General features: G+C 39.5%; 1 protein-coding gene across 1 annotated transcript; it reads right to left on the bottom strand.

Annotated features, from left to right (window-relative positions):
* Positions 1-2,132: 2,132 nt before the first annotated feature.
* GCS1 (mannosyl-oligosaccharide glucosidase) lies at positions 2,133-19,207 on the bottom strand. The gene is made up of 5 exons (XM_067144835.2): positions 18,819-19,207; positions 18,531-18,732; positions 12,828-12,985; positions 12,559-12,736; positions 2,133-4,158 (listed from the first exon to the last, which is right to left on the bottom strand). Exons 2-5 carry the CDS (start codon positions 18,729-18,731, stop codon positions 2,236-2,238), a joined length of 2,460 nt encoding a protein of 819 aa, XP_067000936.1. The 5' UTR covers position 18,732; positions 18,819-19,207; the 3' UTR covers positions 2,133-2,235.
* Between the last annotated feature and the right edge of the window lie 303 nt (positions 19,208-19,510).

Below are 19,510 nucleotides of genomic sequence, written 5' to 3'. Positions count from 1 at the left end.
CAGTCAGTTTGATACATCTTGCATGTAACTTTTGGAGCTTTGGAAAAGCATTATTTTAAAATTATATTACACATATTTGCAAAATTACTAACTGCTCTGACAGAAGGCAGTTCAGGTTTAGAAAAGGTTACTCCTGTGAGGCTCATGTTGTATGATTCCTGAAAGATATAGCAGATAATTTAGATTCAGGTCAGTTGGACTGTATTGCGATTGACCTATCTAAGGCTTTTGATAGGGTAGATCATGGGAAACCATTGACAAAAATGAGTGCAACTGGATAGGCAAAAGAGTGACTGAATGGGTGGCTATATTTCTAGAAAACAGAACACAAAGATTTAGGGGAAGTGAAGTATTATCTAATCCTGTAATAATTCAGAGGAACTGAACCCAGATCTCTCTGGACTGAAGGCCAAGGAGCCAGACATGTGAAAGACATTTTGCAAGAAGAAATGTCTCTCTGTTATCCTGGCAAGGAAATTCACTAGGCATGAAACTGACTGAAAATATCTGTGAGCTGGTGAAGATAAAAATTACAAAGGAATAATCACCATGAAAATTTGGCTCATTGAAAAACTAATTCAAGTCAGATATCATCACCTACTGACACAGGAGACAGTATTGAAGCATTAATAGCTGCTAATTGTACATATTTGACAAAAATAGATTATACATGATTATGATTACTATAATACCTGTTGCTCACGGTAAAATTTTCTGTCAAATTTATTGTACAATAATTCAATTTTATAAAATTTCTGTTGCTCATGGTCAAATTTAAATTTTATAAAACCTTTGAAAAACTTTTCATAAAATAGGACATGTTCTATTCCGTAAAATTAATTTTACGAAACGAACCAATCAACGAAGCTGACATCACGATGATGCTGGCGCTATGTCATGAGAAGATTGTGAAGCTCGATTGTAAACAAACACTTCTTTCTAAAATGGCATGATCCGGGTGGACTGAGGAAGCTGTTAGCGTTTCACTGGACGAATACCAGAAATATCCTTGTTTGCACAAAGTTAAAACGCCACTTAACCATAACAGAAATGCAAGAAGAGAGGCAGAAAACACAATCGCCGAATTCCTATATGAATGCTGGTCTTCTAACCTCAACTAATTTTTGAGCAAGGAGAGCAATCCTCTACCTTCTTCTCTTCATTTGATCCAATCCCGAGTCCAGCATTTCCTGGCATTTCTTTTCTTCCTTTTTACCACTGTGCAACATATAATTGCAGCTAAAGCAGCAAGTTTTGCTTTGTTTGTTGGAGACATAGTCTCAAACACAGTCTAAGTTGAACAGCTGATTCTTGGTTTAAAAGTTTAGCGATAGATGGCAGCACATACACCTCTAAGTTCAGAAGTGAGTTCATAGATGGCAATCCCAGTGCTTTCACGGATTTTATAAAATAATTTTACCGTGAGCAACACAACTTGTTTTCACCAAAATGTTTATAAAATTAATTGTACAACAAATTTTACGAAACATTTTACCGTGAGCAATAGGCATAACACTGGGCGAGTTGGCCGTGCGATTAGGGGCGCACAGCTGTGAGCTTTAATCTGCTAGATAGTGGGTTCGAATCCCACTGTTAGCAGCCCTGAAGATGGTTTTCCGCGGTTTCCCATTTTCACAAAGGCAAATGCTGGGGCTGAACCTTAATAATTAAGGCCACGGTCGCTTCCTTCCCATTCCTAGGCCTTTCCTATCCCTTTGTCGCCATAAGACCTATCTGTGTCGGAGCGATACAAAAAAAATTACTATAACTGTATATATTTTATTATTTGCTAATGTTAAAACAAATTAAAATCCTTCATTTAGATAGATTTTCCCCTCTGTAACTTGAATTATGTTAAAAACACATAACCAGGGACTCTGCATGCTCAGCACGAACTAATAAGCTGAAAGTCTATTTCAACCACAATGCAGTCGTGAAAACTGAAAATTCAACTTATCTTTACTTAAAGTTATAATGTTTCTACTTGACAGCCTTATCCTGGAAAGTTAATTTACTGTATCTGTCTACATGTATCAGTTTTTACATGTGAGGTAATATATTACACTAAAACATCAATTTTAAAAATATCTCTGAATCGTGACATCTATAGTCTAAAAATAATACACATAAAATAATTTTTTACATTCAATCAATCATTCATTCATCAGTACAGCCACCATGTATACAATTACAATGTACTTCCATAATTTTCATTATGTAAAAAAGTTTACAAACTTAATACAATTCAGCCATGAGAAGAACAACAAGTGCAGACCATCCTGTAAATGGCTTACAACCTTGGCCCTCTCCAGTTCTATCATTATATTGTTCCCAGATATAGCCTGTCCGTTTATATTCTTTGAAAATATTCTTGATAATATTTCTTCTCAGTTCACCATATATTTCCTTCGCCTTGTTACTGTATGGACCTTCCTGTTTACTGTAATAATCCAATGCTCGCACAGCCAGGTAATTGATGTTGATCCAAACAGGACCGCGCCAGTAAGGTGGGTCATGTTCTGTGTTGTACTTCATATAGAGTGGAGAAGTTTTTGCCAGAGATCGCAAGCCATACTCAGTCCACAGTAGTTCAGGTCGTCTCAAATCATTTAATAATTTACCAAGCTTTGGAGAGTCAGGTCTTAATAACTGCAGTAGAAATGGGAAAAGATTAACATAACCAAAGGTAGAATCGACAAATCTCAGTTCAGGATCTCGTAGTACTACTCGCACTTTCTCTGGATTCTGTGGTGGTTGATAATTATGCCCATGAGACTTAGATGGAGGAGGCCTTTTCAACTCCACTGCATCAGTGTGTAAACCAAAGTCTGCATATGACTGAGAATGAGGAGACCAATGAAGTTCATCTAGAATATTGTTATCTGAAAGATACAAATATGTGTTTGTGTATCGCTGATGATTTCGACTCAGAAGTTTACTGATTTCTGCCAGAATGGACGCTGCAAGAGCAATCCAACAACGAAGATCAACATGGCGCTCATCTACATTTGGATGGGAGGCTCGTGGATAATCATCTAAACCAGAAGTTAGAGTTTTAGGGTTGAGTTCTCTGTTTGTGGTTGAATCTCTACCACGCCATCGATAGCTACTGGGTAAATCACCAATCTGTGTAGTGTTGAACCACTCAAACCAAGCCTGAAGTCTTGGATAGAGCCTCTCTAATGCTGCTAGATGAGTTTCATCTTCAGTAAGCTGGTTAGCAAAATTATGAAGAATGTACTGCAAAGTAATAAAGAAAGTTGGAGGATTTGCATTTGAATTCCTCTGAGTGACAAATTCTTCTGGAACTTTACTTAGGGCTTCTAGTCCTAGGATCTGCTCACGTGGAATCCAGCCTTCAACATTCATTAGATCAAACCAGTGGCAGATAATGTCTAATTCTATATCCAAATCCCACGTTGATATAAGGAGCCCATGGAAACCTTCATCCCACAAGAAACCACGAGGAAAAAAGCTACGAGAGGGAACTGCAGTGTACAAGGGTGCTTTCCAGTAAGGCACAGGTCCTCTGGTGTAATATGATTCCACACGAGATGTTCCATAGAAATAGCCTATACCTCCAACCATATTGCTAAAAGCTGCCTTAGCAAATGCCTCCTCTTCAGTTTTGTATCCCTTGTCTTGTAAACGGAATGTTTCCTGAAATTTTTTATTGAAATGATTTCGCCATACTTGTAATTCCTTAGTGTAGGAGTCTCCTACCAGAGTACCAGAACGATCCACAAAACTAGCAGATTCAAACACTACATCCACCTCAAATGGGACTGAGGCAGTTACTTGGGTTACAATGAAATTCGGCTCTATCACCTTCCCATCTTGCCCTCGCGGATGCTGTTCTCCTGGAAGAGAGAGCCACCTCTTGCCTGAATGTCGATCCATCACAGGCTGAAATGAGTTTAGCACTGTTTCCTTTAACAAGTGGAGACCTTTTGTTGAAGTGCTCAAGAAGGATTCATGCTCCACTTCCCCAGATGTGTTGAAAATCTTTATGGTGAAAGGACCTAAGCCCTCGGTCTCTCCTCGTACTCCTGTCAAAACTCGTGTGCCCAATCTGCTTGCCTTTATCCAGCCTTTAGTTTTATCTTCAATGGCAGTATACAGGAGGAAAGAGACCTGGTCACCAATCAGTTTTGGATCCTGAAATTTACCAAAGAAACTTGTTAGATAAAGATAAAAGTACATAAATATTTGGAACAACAATTGTAAGCTGTGAAATGACAAGTAATTTAAACAGCGACAACCCCTGGCTTTTTAGATATGTACAATGAAGCTGTGAAAGTATCTAGGGCTATAACATATATTGTACCTAAAAATGAAATAAATAAATATGTTATCTGAAAGATACAAAGATGTGTTCATGTATCAATGATATCAACTATGAAGTTTACTGATTTATTCATTCATTTTTTTACAATCTGCTTTATGTTGCACAGACACAGAAAGGTCTTATGGCGACAATGGGATAGGAAATGGCTAGAATCTGGAAGGAAGCAACCGTGGCCTTAATTAAGGTACAGCCCCAACATTTGTCTGGTGTGAAAATGGGAAACCACGGAAAACCATCTTCAGGACTGCCAACAGTGGGGTTCAAACCCACTATCTCTAGAATGCAAGCTGATAGCTACGTGATCCAAACCACACGGCCACTTGCTCGGTGAAGTTTACCGATTTCTGCCAGTAAGGTACATTCATATGCCTGTTTGAGTCATCAGTCGATAGACTGGTTTGATGCAGCCCTCCATGCCACCCTATCCTGTGCTAACCTTTTCATTTCTACGTAACTATTGCAGCCTACATCTGCTCTAATCTGTTTGTCATATTCATACCTTGGTCTACCCCTACCGTTCTTGCCACCTACACTTCTTTCAAAAACCAACTGAACAAGTCCTGGGTGTCTTAAGATGTGTCCTATCATTCTATCTCTTCTTCTCGTCAAATTTAGCCAAATCGATCTTCTCTCACCAATTCGATTCAGTATCTCTTCATTCGTGATTCGATCTATCCATCTCACCTTCAGCATTCTTCTGTAACACCACATTTCAAAAGCTTCTATTCTCTTTCTTTCTGAGCTAGTTATCGTCCATGTTTCACTTCCATACAATGCCACGCTCCACACAAAAGTCTTCAAAAACATCTTTCTAATTCCGATATCAATGTTTGAAGTGAGCAAATTTCTTTTCTTAAGAAAGCTCTTCCTTGCTTGTGCTAGTCTGCATTTTATGTCCTCCTTACTTCTGCCATCGTTGGTTATTTTACTACCCAAGTAACAATATTCATCTACTTCCTTTAAGACTTCGTTTCCTAATCTAATATTTCCTACATCACCTGCCTTCGTTCGACTGCACTCCATTACTTTTGTTTTGGACTTATTTATTTTCATCTTGTACTCCTTACCTAAGACTTCATCCATACCATTCAGCAACTTCTCGAGATCTTCTGCAGTCTCAGATAAAATAACAATATCATCCGCAAATCTCAAGGTTTTGATTTCCTCTCCTAGGACTGTGATTCCCTTTCCAAATTTCTCTTTGATTTCCTTTACTGCCTGTTCTATGTAAACATTGAAAAGGAGAGGGGACAAACTGCAGCCTTGCCTCACTCCTTTCTGGATTGCTGCTTCTTTTTCAAAGCCCTCGATTCTTATCACTGCAGACTGATTTTTATACAGGTTGTAGATATTGTATTATATATCCATATACTGTATATTACTTTTCCAACTCTTTTAATGAAATTGAAACAGTAATATGTTCCTTTGTTTGTTGATAACACTTCTGCAGAACATTTCCTAAATTAATTATATCCACCACACCTTCACTGTTCCAAATATTTTTTGGTTACAAAATAATAAACATAGTCAACAGAACAGTTTATTTCAATTTCTACACCAAATTCACCACATCATCCAATTCATTGCTTTTGCATATGATGTAGTCCTAATGACCTCAACATTGCCCACCTCCAGGTTAAAAAATTATAATTAGTAGCTGAGGTTGTAGGTCTCCCGACATCATTTGAAAAAAATTGAAGAATTGATGTCTGACCATCAAAATACCACTGTCTTTCTCGATACCAAATATGGAAAAATAAAACTCATTCATTATCTTGGAAAGATCATTTCCTTTGATGAATCAGAGAAAGAAGCTCTGAGATATCAGGCTATATGCATGGAAACTGCTTTTCACCTCTACAAACCCATTTATCAGTCTAGATTAATCTCATGGAAGGCCAAAGACTGCCACTACACCACAGTAGTATGTCCTGAAGCCTTATACTGCTGAATACTTGGCCCTCACTCACCATGATGCGATAGAGAGAATCCATATGAAAGAGCGGAAATTGCGGAGACAGCTCCTCAGCTCACATCAACATTCTGAGGGTGAATATCGCCTGAGAATAAGATCAAATGCAGAGTTGTGCTCTTAATTTAATGATGATGATGCTTGTTGTTTAAAGGGACCTAACATCTAGGTCATCGGCCCCACTCTTAATTTAAAAAAGCTCTTAGTTGTTATGAGGAAGCACCATCTTATATTTTACAGTCATCTGTCTTGAATGCCTAACAACAAAATATCTCACAGAATTCTTGATCTTCTCACGACTTGGGAATGTACCATTCTATGGCACCTTCAGTGAAGGACGATCTGGCTGGTGTCTCTGATTCACGAAAAAGGTAAGTTCAAGACCTGGGTACATGGGGTAAAGGATCTTCCAGAAAGAGTGAAGAGCAAAGTGGCCAAAGAGCAAAGAACTGCATTCTCCATCAAGATGAAAGAGTAAAGTAATTCCAGAAAGGCTAACAAGTGTTTCCAGGGGTCCTTAAAGGAAACAATATGGTAAAAATAAGTGTCGACATTTTTAAAATCTATTACAATTGAAGATACAAGGAAATCGAGCAAGATAGGGTTGCGTAACTGTGAGCTTGCATTCAGGAGATGGTGGATTTGAATCCCACAGTCAGCAGCCCCAAAGATAGTTTTCTGTGGTTTCCCATTTTCAAACGAGACATATGCTGGGGCTGTATCTGAAAGCCATAGCCACTACCTTCCTTGCTTAGCCATAAAGCTTTAATGTGTTGGTGCGATGTTAAACCATTAGAAAAGAAACCTGTCAAACCAACCACATTAAAAAAGGGTAATTTCTCTTCAGAACGGGTTAATTTTCATGTAAAACCTGTGTACACATGGCCTCATTTCAGCAATAACCTTCCACTGCAGTCAGCAGCCAGACATATTTTCATACACTGACTAGCATTTCGTGGCCAGACATGAATTTGTACTGAATACTATTAAATATTGTACGCCCCTCTGTTCATACCTGGAAGCAATCCTCCTCCACTTCTAACATACTGAAATCAGGGAGTAGAATTACATTTATGGGGTGAAATAAAGGCACTTTTCTCAACCTCTCTACTTTGTCAGCTACCAACAAAGTTGTAAAATACATTGACAAAGAAAGAGCCAGTATTACTGGCTTAAACTTAGTGCTGTTTTATACAGTAGGGACAATGCCATTTAAGTCCGAGAAAAGTACTGTGCCTTCAGTTGGCTTTAGAGTGCAGTTGTCTATAGCCAATGAATGCACTATTCAGCAAAATTCTGGGTGTTGTAAGAGAGAGGGAAAGTAATTATCGAAAGTGAGAAAGGAATTTTTGCAAGTAAATGGGCAGAAATGTTCAAATGTGTTAGAACTCAAGAGAATAACATTCATAGAAACAAAGAATATGTTGTTAAACAGTTGGAAGAAAACAAATATAGGGTAGTGAAAGGAAAGAAAGAAAAAAAATACAGAGAAATGAATGAATGATTTTGGTTTTTTTTGTTGCTATTTGCTTTACGTCGCAATGACACAGATAGGTCTTACAGCGACGATGGGACAGATAAGGCCTAGGAATGGGAAGGAAGCGGCAGTGTCCTTAATGAAGGTACAGCCCCAGCATTAGCCTGGTGTGAAAATGGGAAACCATGGAAAACCAGGGCTGTCGACAGTGGAGTTAGAACCCACTATCTCCTGGATGCGAGCTCACATCTGCGCGCCCCTAACCGCATAGCCAACTAGCCTGGTAATGATTTTGTTTACCCGTGGTTTGTGTGTGCACATGTCAATACACAGTAATAATATACCGCATAATCCCAAATACCACCCGCACTTTTTAAAAAAAATATTGTTTCAAAAAATTGGGTGCGGGTCTTAGTCAAGCCTCTCATTTCGCAGTGCAATACTTCACACATCTTAGGTAATGTTATGATTTTTTTAATTTTCACAACTTGCTTTACGTCGCACCGACACAGATAGGTCTTACGGTGATGAAAGGATAGGAAAAGCCTAGGAATGGGAAGGAAGCATCGGTGGCCTTAATAATGGTACAGCCCCAGCATTTGTCTGGTGTGAAAATGGGAAACCACGGAAAACCATCTTCAGGGCTGTCACCAGTGGGGTTTGAACCCATTATCTCCCGGATGCAAGCTCACAGCCGCACGCCCCTAACCACACTGCCAACTGTGAAAACATTAATTCAACAAAGCGATTGCGGTCTTTTACTGTAAGTGAAAAACTGAAAGTTAGAGAGGAGGAAGCTGAAATTATCAGAAATCATGCTGCCGGTAGGAAATACGATATAGATTAATCTTGTATTCGAGATTGGAGAAAGAAGAAAGATTTTCTTTTAAACAATAGTGGTTTTAATTAATTAATGGCATGTGGCCTCCGGAGTGGCCTGGTACAGGTCTTTCAATTTCACACCGTTCAGGCGACCTGCGCGTCTATGAGGATGGGGCCCTACCTATGATAAATTCTAAGGCTTAAGACGGCACACACACCCAGCCCCCAAGCCACTGGAATTAACCAATTAAGGTTAAAATCCCCGACCCAGCCGGGAATCAAACCCGGGACCCTCTGGACCAAAGGCCAGCACGCTAACCATTTAGCCATGGAGCCGGACAACAATAGTGGTGATCGTAGAGCTTTCCACGGGCAGAGTAGACAGTTTCCTGAAATTGAAAGGATTCTGTAAAAATTATGTAACAGAAAGGCGGGAATTTGGATATGGCGTGTCTACCAAAAGGTGCCAATTAAAAGCATTAGAAATCGCAAAAGAACTTTCTACACCAGAGTTTAAAGCAAGCAGAGGGTGAATCAGAAATTTCTACACGAGGAATGGAATGAACATTAGAAGGCGTACCACGATTTCACAGCACGTTCCTACTGCCTATGAAGAAAAGTGTTTTCCTTCCGGCACCATATAATTCGGTTATGAAGGAAAAATTCGTATCTGCTTTCCCAAACTGGCAATGCAGATCAGAAGCCAGTCTATTTTGAAATGCCATTGGACAGAAATGCAACTGTTGAAGGGTCGAAAAGTGTTACCATCGGAACGTGTGGCAATGTTGTTGTTGGTTTTTTTAATGTCGCACAGACACAGAGACAGGTCTTATGGCGATGGTGGGATAGGAAAGTTTTAAGAGCGGGAAGGAAGTGGCCGTGGCCTTAATTAAAGTACAGCCCCAGCATTTGCCTGGTGTGAAAACGAGAAACAGGGAAAACCATCTTCGGTGCTGCCAACAGTGTGGTTCGAACCCACTATCTCCCGGATGCAAGCTCACAACTGTGCGGCCCTAACCGCACGGTCAACTTGCCCGGTGGGTGGTAATGAAAAACAAAGGTGTACAGTAATGTTATGTATACTTGCTGATGGAACAGAATTTCCACCATACGTTGTCTTGAAGAGAAAGACTCATCCAAAAGAAAATCTACCTGCCAGTGTTATCGTCAGAACTCACGACTCTGGCTGGATGGACAGTCTACTAGTGGAAGACTGGCTGAAATGTGTTTAGCAATGTCGCCCTGGTGCACTGCTTGGACGGAAAAGCTTGCTCGTTATGGACAGCTACCATAGTCACACAACAGAAGCTCAAAAACTGATCTAGCAATCATTTCAGGCAGATTGACGTTTATGTTACAGCCATTGGATGTCTGTGTAAACTATCCATTCAAAGCAGCCTTGAAACAGCTGTATACCGAGTGGGTGGCAGCTGACAATCGCACTGACGCCATGACGCCAACTGGTCGTATTAAGCGCCCGGAAGCTCAACTTCTTTGTTCGTGGGTAAAGATAGCATGGGATTGAATCTGGTGACCTCGTCTGGAAAAGTTTCCAGCAGTGCAGTATTTCTAATGTTATGGATGGCAGTGAAGATGACGTTGAGTGGGAAAGTGATGGTCAAAGGGATAGTGAAAGCTCCGAAGTTGGTACTTCTGATGATGAATGAAGTGTTGACTATCGTTCTGTGATTGATAACTTTCTCTGTGTGTGTGTTTTATATAATTTACTGGGTATTATTTCAAGACACTTAAAAACAGTCTGAAACTATTTTAAAATTCGTGAAACATACATAGTGAAATGATATTCTTGTTCTATAGCAAATATTGTAAATAAATTTGAGTGAAACTTTCTTTTAAAATTTTGTCCTTTAAACTACAGGGTGGGGTTATTCTGTGCCAGGTGGTACTTGGGATTATAAGGTAAGTTATTCTCCCATTCCACTACAATATAACCTTAACATAGCAGCCACCTGCTCTAACAGCCATTTTCTCCAATGACAGCCTGTGTCCACTTAAGACAAGTTGTGACGTACCCACTTTGCCCACAGATGTATGACAAATTTATAACGTGGCGGGTCACTTTAATATTAAAATAAATAAATGATATGTCATGGTTTCTCCAGAAACAGTATCCCAAGGGCGCCAGTCTTCAAGCTTATGGTTTGAAAACAAAAGTAGATAATTAATAATAATAATAATAATAATAATAATAATAATAATAAATAAAAATACGTAATGAGACTCAAAAAACTCCCAGGGGTGGGGTGAACGGAACACAAATCATTAAGTACACTAACTTGGAATTTAAGGATCATTAATAATCATTTCATAAAATACAAATTAAAACAGCTATTTATTAAGATGAAAACGTGACGTAACGGCGTATTAACGAAATCTGAACTTACGGAAGCAAAAGAAAAAGTGAATGAAATTAACTCTAAGAAAATGAACTGTTGCGCGAAGACTTGCAGTAACTTATGCCATAAGCTCACCAAATGTAGACTCTGTTGTCTTGAAGCTGAAGATGGGTGGATCTCTCGTACAGGCTGCCTCATCTGTTGTTGGATTCCAGTCCTACATCCACATTTCCTGTCTTTAACACTTCCTATTGTACTCCTTATATAAAGTCGTAATGAGTCCTAATTTTAAGTGCAAAACCACCATGGGTTATGTTCATGGAGAGAATACATTCGTATTCTTCCGAATTACGGAACAGTAGCGTAGCTAAATTCATAATAAAAGCTCTCCTCCCCTATACCAGTCAGAACCGGTCTCCCGTTGACTACCTCTCGTCATTGAGATAACAAGTCCCAATGAGAGTAACTTTTGAGTAGAATATACTCAGATGCGAAGTGAACTAAGTTAAAATCTTCTCCGATGTGTAGACGTTGAATCGTAGTAAGAGTATCTTCCAAGCGTGAGAATCAGAATCAGAATGTCCGAATCTCCGAATCTGAATCTGAATGAGAGTCTGAATGAGAATGTTAGTGTCCTCTCCAGCCCTTGTCGGTGGTATATATCGGTTCACAAGTCTCCTTCCATCAGCCATATCACATGGTCCAGTAAGATTCGAGGTCTCATCCCTTCTCCCTTGTATAGCTGTGCATCCATCACGTTGCTTCATTACGTTCATTCACATAGGCTGAACTTTCCCGCTGAAATAAAGCGTACCCAAGCAGAGTTTGAAAAGTGGGTGTTAATAATGTATCAACTGTCTTTTCATGAGGTGGAGAGGGTAATATCTCTCGTAACCTCGATGACGTACTTTTCCTGGAACTGGGCTGAAATTAGCCTGCTAACTCTGGTCACCTCACAACGGCTATTGGAAAATTTACTGCAAGTTATAAATATGCATGACGTTGAACTACTTTACCTAATAATTTGTTCGTTCAGAATACGTTATAGCCGCGATACAAAGAAATGAAATGATGATTGAAATGGATGATAAAAGCCCTATATATATACATATTAATTTAAAATGACCTATCAGTGATTAAATATATACATATTATCAATTAAATATATAGTTCAATAATTAAAAACATTCAGTGATGTCCCAAACATCACAAAGTTTCACTTATATGAGACACCAGAAGGCCAGAATATTTTCACCATCCCAGTAAATTTACTGAGATGGTTATTTCATCAATCACTACATAAGGATAATGTACTGTACATATTCATACATCTACAAGAACTGATAAAAATAACTGCAAAAGAATGTTTCTTTGCCAATTCTATTTTCAAAAAATGTGGATAAATGAAAATACAATTTTCTTTGAAATGACAAAAATAGTAAAATGTCAAAATCCAGCATAACTGGAATAATTACAACATTTTCTTGAGAACACAATAACATTTTAGAGAACTCGCTTAAAAAAAAAAAAATAGCTGCATACTTTTACGAAACTGTGTCCATAACATAGATTCAAGTCTTACCTTAGTAGAGACACCAATTCTTGATGTCCAATCACCTCCATAGTTCCCACCAATCCTCTTTACAAATGATGTTGTGATTAGAAAGGGCCCATCCTTAATTTCTTGTACACCAAAGTCCCTACCGTTGTGCTCTATCCAAGAATATCCCTTGAGATTATCTCCTTGTTCGCACCAGTGCCTATAGAGAAACAGATACATCACTGATTTTTGGTAAGGATTGAAAAGCCACAAAATTCCAGGAATGGACTTATTAAATTTTGTTAGAATACCTTATTCCCCCACCATCAGCTCTCAAATGTCTTGTGAAGTACCACATTAAGCCTGTGACCAAAGAATGCGGATCTCGAGTTTTCATTCCAAAATATACTCCTGACCGGTAACTGCCCCAGTAGCGATCTGGGACATCTATTCCAGTTTTCACCACCATCTGTACAAAAAGAAAACACATTTTATAAGATATATTAAGGGACATAATAAGCAACTGCGAGTTAAACTGAACAAGGAATACAATTTAAATAGAACACAGAGGACACAAAACGTAAAATAAAAATCAAATGAGAAAATTGGAATGAAATTGAGCAATAATGTCAGAAGATTATTACTCTCTCAGTCCAATTCTATGTAGTTGGATCCTGTTGCAACAGCCTGCTTCCAGGAGTCTATGTTTCAGGCATTGTAATGTAGGCTCATCCTGGTCAGTATCTTGATCTGGTCTGTCCACAATGGCACATGTCCTCTAGGTCTTCGACCATTGACTTCACCTTCTATGATAAACCTTCTGGCAATGTGAGCGAAGTGCCCTAGTGCCCATAGCCGTCCAACTCCCGGATGTAGGTCTCTTCCATCCCTTTCCATGTAGCTCTGCTGGTGGCTCTCCGTAGCCAGTCTCTCCTCACAACTCTCCTGATGTCTTCTCGCCACCTCAGCTGCAGTCTGCCGGCTATCTACCTGGTAGTTCTCAATTGCCATTGTAGGATTTTCTTCATTCACTGCTCGTTGCTCTGCCTCTTGATGTGACCCGCCCATCACCACTTGAGGCTGGCGATGTGTCAGATGTCTGTGACCCCACAGCGTCTCCTGATTTCCTCATTCTGCACTCTGTCCCTGAGACTCATTCTGAGCATGGCTCTATCCATGGTACATTTGCAAGTTCATAGGTGCTTGACACTGCTCTGTGTGAGTTGCTGTCACAACACCACCACACATGACAACCAGAAACACACACAACTTGTACATGTCTTCCATTTGAGGGTGATCAGAATTGTAAAGTTTTTTTAGAATAAACCCAATTTTTCTGAAAGCTTCATTTTACCAAGCTTAATGTTGTGGCCATGTAAACATAGTGGTCTTCAGGGGTTTGGTTGTCTACTTCTATTCGAATTATGACATCAATACTGACCCCATTCTCCTCCCAGGACAGTGTCTAGAAGATGTCCTCTAATGCCAAGAACAGATGGCAGTTCCCTGCAGCCTCTATCGAGATTCTCTCTGTTACCATGTCATCCTCGATTTTCATCTGGAGTGTGGCACTGGTGTAAATGTCCTGGTTGAGATTGTAATACCGAAAGTTGATGTATCGCCGAGAGCATCACCCACATCTCTACTCTGTTGCCTTCTCAATGAGGAAATGCATCACCTAGAACTGGTCTAGAGTGCTGTAGATTCTCTAGAACCCAGCTCGAGGCCTTTTCAACTGGCATGTAGAAGTCAAAATGGATTGTCAGTCAGTCTGCCCGATCTGCATCAACAGCTTGTGCATGGCGGAGAGCACACTTAATAGAAGAAGTGAATGGATTAAAATGATGCTGACCTCTATGGGATGAATTTCCCTTTCACATTTATGGTTTTTCTCACTCCTTTTTTCTTTAATATTGGTATTCATACACTTACTCTCCTGGTGCTACAGCTCCGCACGGCCCTGGTCTCTCCTACAGTTGTTGGCAATTCTTCATTGTCCAGGGTGTCTCTATTGTCCGAATCCCCAGTGCCAGCACATCCTCACTGATATTGATCCAATTCTTCCTGGGTCTGCCTGGCTTCCTAATACAACCAACTTACTGAAACCTTTACACCAACCATCTTTCTCCTAGTACGTGATAAAGTAAAGTTATGAAGGGTTAAAAGAGAGGGATACAGTAGGTCATGTGGGGCTGGTTCAACAGGATTTTGATTTCACAGATAACAACTGCCTGTTGTCACAGAGATATAGAGAAAAGGAAATCAATTTGGAGAATACTTGGAGAGCAGAAATGGCTAAAGTAAAGATCGAGCAAAAACAAAGCAAATGTACCTCAACTCCAATGAAGACAAACCTGATAGTAAATGGCTGCAAAACAACAGATTGACTTCTTTCTGTACCGCACCTTGATAGCTTCATTACTTACTACTGTCAGAGGAGCAGAAGAGGATGTGGAGAGTTGAATGTGATAATCACATGGTCTCCAGTATGGAGATGAAAGAACTTCTCTTGCAACTTCTTACAAAATTATTTGGATCATCCTCCTAGACAATACTACAATATTTACATCCAATTAAGACAAAACTTTACATAGACATGTTATGACCCAGCATAGGGTCATCCTCAGCAAGACATATATAATCAATTACAAGCATTAGACGCACAATAAATATTGTGGTATTGACTATAAGGATAATCCAAATAATTTTGCACAATTTTGTAAGAAGTTCAAACATCAATACGGATCCAGCATGAGATTTATAGTCTGTAAAACTTCTCTTGCAAAACAAGACTGAAAACTGTTACACTTTACTAGCAGAGACAAATTATTAGGAAGGAGAAAAACACGCAAAAATTGTGTAAAATGATACGTTAAGTAGCTGAGATGTGAAATCCTTCCTCTATGCTTGCCAGGGATCCACCAACCTGCTCCTAGAAGTATTCTTATCTATTGTAGAAAAATTAAATGTGGGCACTATGTCAATATCTGAAATGTGACCATTTCCTGTGTTCCTATTGGCTGGAGGGCATTTCTACTTGTTTTGTCAACGATAGAGTTCACATCATGTGTGGCCCAATGCTGCCACATTCTGTGAAAATAATGAAACCGCGGAGTCTGAAAATGATGTGTCACAGTGTGTGCTGGATGTAAAATGCAGTATCCACGACATTATATTAAGTTCCTATGACATATTTTCTCACAGAGATACCAAACTTTGTAGTGGATTATCAGTAACTACTATGGCTCGGAAGTTGAGGAAATTTTTTTTTTTTCCTCCCTTGAGTGTCCGAAGAATTTTCACGGCCACATTGTAATCGAAATTGACTTTCAACCTATTGGGTCGTGTTACATACGTGTAGTACGTGCTGAAGAGATGTTAAGTACAGAACAAAAAATAGCCAACGAGACACCAGTAGGATCTGAACACACAACCTCCTGATTTCGCATTAGTTGAATGTCAATTTTGATAATATATGTTCGTTCTGGTCATTGTAGACCCAAAAATGGTAGGGTTTATTTGTCCCTTTTTGCCTTTTTCCAGCATTTTTGGCTTATTGGTCACTTTTTCAGCCTGTTTTTTAGGTCTTAACAGCTTTTTTTTTTTTTTTTTTTTTGTAACTTCTTCTTTTGACTATATTTTTACTGCCCATCCTCAATTCAAAATCATCATTAGTTCATCCATTACCATGAGACAACATTTCCATAAAGATGTGACAATATGATTTTATGGCCAACTTGTTACGGAGCCTGTCGCCAAGCATTTTAGAGCTGTTGCCAACAGGTAGTTCAGCCACTCCTGACCTGGAGAACAGACGCCTTTTGTAGACGCTCCTCTGGAGAACAAACACTGCGTTCCTCTCTGCATTAACTCCCAGAACGATAGAGTGCCTCATCTGCCAACTGGAGAACAAATGCTGCGTTCCTCTCTGCATTAACTCCCAGAACGATAGAGTAACTCATCTGCCAACTGGACAGTACTGATGGTCTCCATCTCCGCTACAGTTGCCAATAAGGACTTTGACACACTTCCATGACTGATGAAAGTTATTTCTAGAGTGGCCCGAAGACCATGAAAATACAACCAAGATTGTGAGTCCTGGAGGCAGCTCTTCCGCTCTCTCCGCCATTGGGACGACCAAGACAGCGATGGACCAATACAGAGCACAACGACCTGAAAGCTGTAAGAATACATCCAGGCATGACCCGAGACTGAATTAACTGGAGACAACGAATCCACACAGCGGACCCTGCCACCAGGCGGGACAAACACTAAAGAAGAAGATTTGTTCATCCATTACCTTTTAAACATCTTTCTCCTTTCTTGATAATGATACCCCCTTTTCCCTTCCCATCAGCAATCTATTCTAAATTATATCATATTACACAATTACATTTGTACAGTGCCTGTTAATTCAGCAATGAAACATTCTTTGTAAATTGTTTCGCATCCAACAGCTGCTTTTCTTTATTTTTTTTATTTTTTGCTATTTGCTTTACGTCGCACCGACACAGATAACCTATGTCTTATGGCGACGATGGGGTAGGGAAGGCCTAGGAATTGGAAGGAAGCGGTCGTGGACTTAATTAAGGTACAGCCCCGGCATTTGCCTGGTGTGAAAATGGGAAACCACGGAAAACCATCTTCAGGGCTGCCGACAGTGGGGCTTGAACCCACTATCTCCCAATTACTGGATACCGGCCGCACTTAAGCGACTGCAGCTATCGAGCTCGGTCAGCTGCTTTTCAGTGTATGTATTCTTGAAGCATCCTTTCCCCTGTGATGGCATTTTCGTCCACTGAATCATAAGTGATGCCAGTGCACCTGCATGAACTTAATGTAGTGGAGAAGCGCAGAGTAGAGAACCTTCATTTCACAACCCTTATGAGTAGCAAAAGGAATTAACGATCGAATATATGAATCGTTGCCAACTCACAAGCATTGAAACGAGGAAGGTTGAGCAGAAATGCTGAAAAAGGATTGAACATCTTTCCTTCTTTCTTTTTTTCCTAAGAAAATTATATTTTTCATGTTAATGTTGCTTTCCTGTAATAACTTCCCCCTTGGCCATAATGCCGTAATCGTGAGGTGAAATTCGTAACAATTATGGACAATCCGTAATAGTTGGCACCTCTGCTCTCATGTTATTATCACTAGCTGATACTGTCACAGGGGATACTAGAAGCCCATAGGCTGCTCTTCAGCTTTAACCTAGGGGCTAAAGTCCCCAGACCCCATTTGTTACGGCAACTCCAATAGTCTTATCACTAGTTGAACCTAACCAACCCAGCTCAATGGTCTTGTCACTAGCAGATCTAACAAATTTAGACCAATGGTCTTGCTACTAGCTGAATCTAATCAATACAGACCGTGGTCTTGTCACTAGCCAGACCTCAGATCTAAGCTGGTAGCCTTTTGTAGTGCGCTGTAATGCTGTGTGAGCCCCACCATGTTTGATTCCTTACCTCTCTTTTCCTGCCCAACTAGTGAAGTTTTACCCTCAATAGCAATGTAGTGTAGTGTCCGTGCCCTTTTATGGCTGCAAAATTTGAATCGTGCATGAGGGAATTGCAAACCTTGCAAACATTCACGAATCAGTGCTTGCTCAAACCACCCGAAACAACATCAAATCTAGAACTATCGGCAGCAACTCAGCAGTAGCTAATTCTGGACACACTCTTTGAAAAACTAAAGGAGCTGTTGTCATATATTAGATGCTTCTTCAACCCAAATTTCTTTGGATGGATATATAATAGATCCAACCATCCACTTAGCATCACACGAAAGTCAGCCTTACGAGATGAACTAGGGAAAGAAACATACATAAGTTACGAATGCATGATCCCATTCTACAAATACAAACTCTACAGACAGATAGACTTGCTGAATTACATTATTTATATATTTGGCTAAGTGTGATTTCGTATTGACTGTGCTGGTTCTCTTTGACCTTGTGGCAACTTGCTTTTTGTTAGCAAAGAGAAGGAATAATAATAATAAAAAAATATACTCACTTTCTTATCATCGAAAGGTGTATTGACACGTGTCTCCAGGTATCCCATGTAACCAATGCAACCTGCCACAGCCAAACAAATAACAGTTGCTACTTTTGTCCACAAGGAGAATTTTGAATGTTTTTCATTTGATGGGATACTTTTCTTGCTAAATTTCGGATGCGAGTGATCCACAGCCATTGGTCTACGTTGTCGAGCCATTCTACAACAGAAGCAATAAAATGATTTTTAGTAAACCTCTTGTCCTCAAGTAGGTTTTAAGTTAGCATGTGGAGAATTATTAATTACCTATGGCAGGAATCAATGAACTGATATGCCGGTATGCTTTTGCTAGCAATGTATGGAAGAAAAAGTATTTATAACATGCGCTTACAGAAATTAATAAGGAACTATATTATTCTCTGATCACTATGTGATAATCTACCCGCATTCACTTTCATTAACATCAAAATGCACACGGTAATAAAATATATTATTCACGATCGCACGTGCCATTTGACAGTAACAACAATCACACTGGATACTTCAAACCACAACAACTAATCATTCAACAAAAACAATATGTAGCACCCATCCGCCTAGAATGATACATTTAACAACAACATAACAAAATCCACGTCTTCACCGGCTGTTTCGTAATCTGTAAACAGCTGATCGCGTACATTCTCTCGATTCGCCATCACTGGTTGCTAAATCATTATCCATTCCTCCCATTCCTCCAGCTGTCAACGCGCACTTTCAAAATTTAATATTTAGCAAACATTATTTCACTACGATTGAAGCACTATTTTGCAGAAGAGCTATTCATTCAGAATGAAGCTTGAAAATAGAACATAATCGGTCAGTACTATAATTATATTATCAGAAACCATTTTCAAATATGATTTGAACTCATCCCTTGACCACATGTTCGTAATCTAGTTGGCCATGGCATTCAAAACAATATGGCGTCGTTTATTTGTCAAAGTGAATGTCACTAG

The sequence above is a fragment of the Anabrus simplex genome, chromosome 1 (assembly GCF_040414725.1).
Source record: "Anabrus simplex isolate iqAnaSimp1 chromosome 1, ASM4041472v1, whole genome shotgun sequence".
Classification (NCBI taxonomy): domain Eukaryota; kingdom Metazoa; phylum Arthropoda; class Insecta; order Orthoptera; family Tettigoniidae; genus Anabrus; species Anabrus simplex.
Note: the sequence above shows the minus strand (reverse complement) of the source record. Positions and strands in the feature narration are given on the sequence as shown.

Bases quoted from the DNA above. Each gene is read 5' to 3' on its own strand.
- GCS1 (XM_067144835.2), bottom strand. From the start codon at position 18,731: ATGGCTCGACAACGTAGACCAATGGCTGTGGATCACTCGCATCCGAAA. The intron at 12,986-18,530 runs GTGAGTATATTT...CTTTTTGTACAG, and splicing joins CACCTTTCGATGATAAGAAA to ATGGTGGTGAAAACTGGAAT. The intron at 4,159-12,558 runs GTAAGACTTGAA...GGTAAATTTCAG, and splicing joins GAATTGGTGTCTCTACTAAG to GATCCAAAACTGATTGGTGA.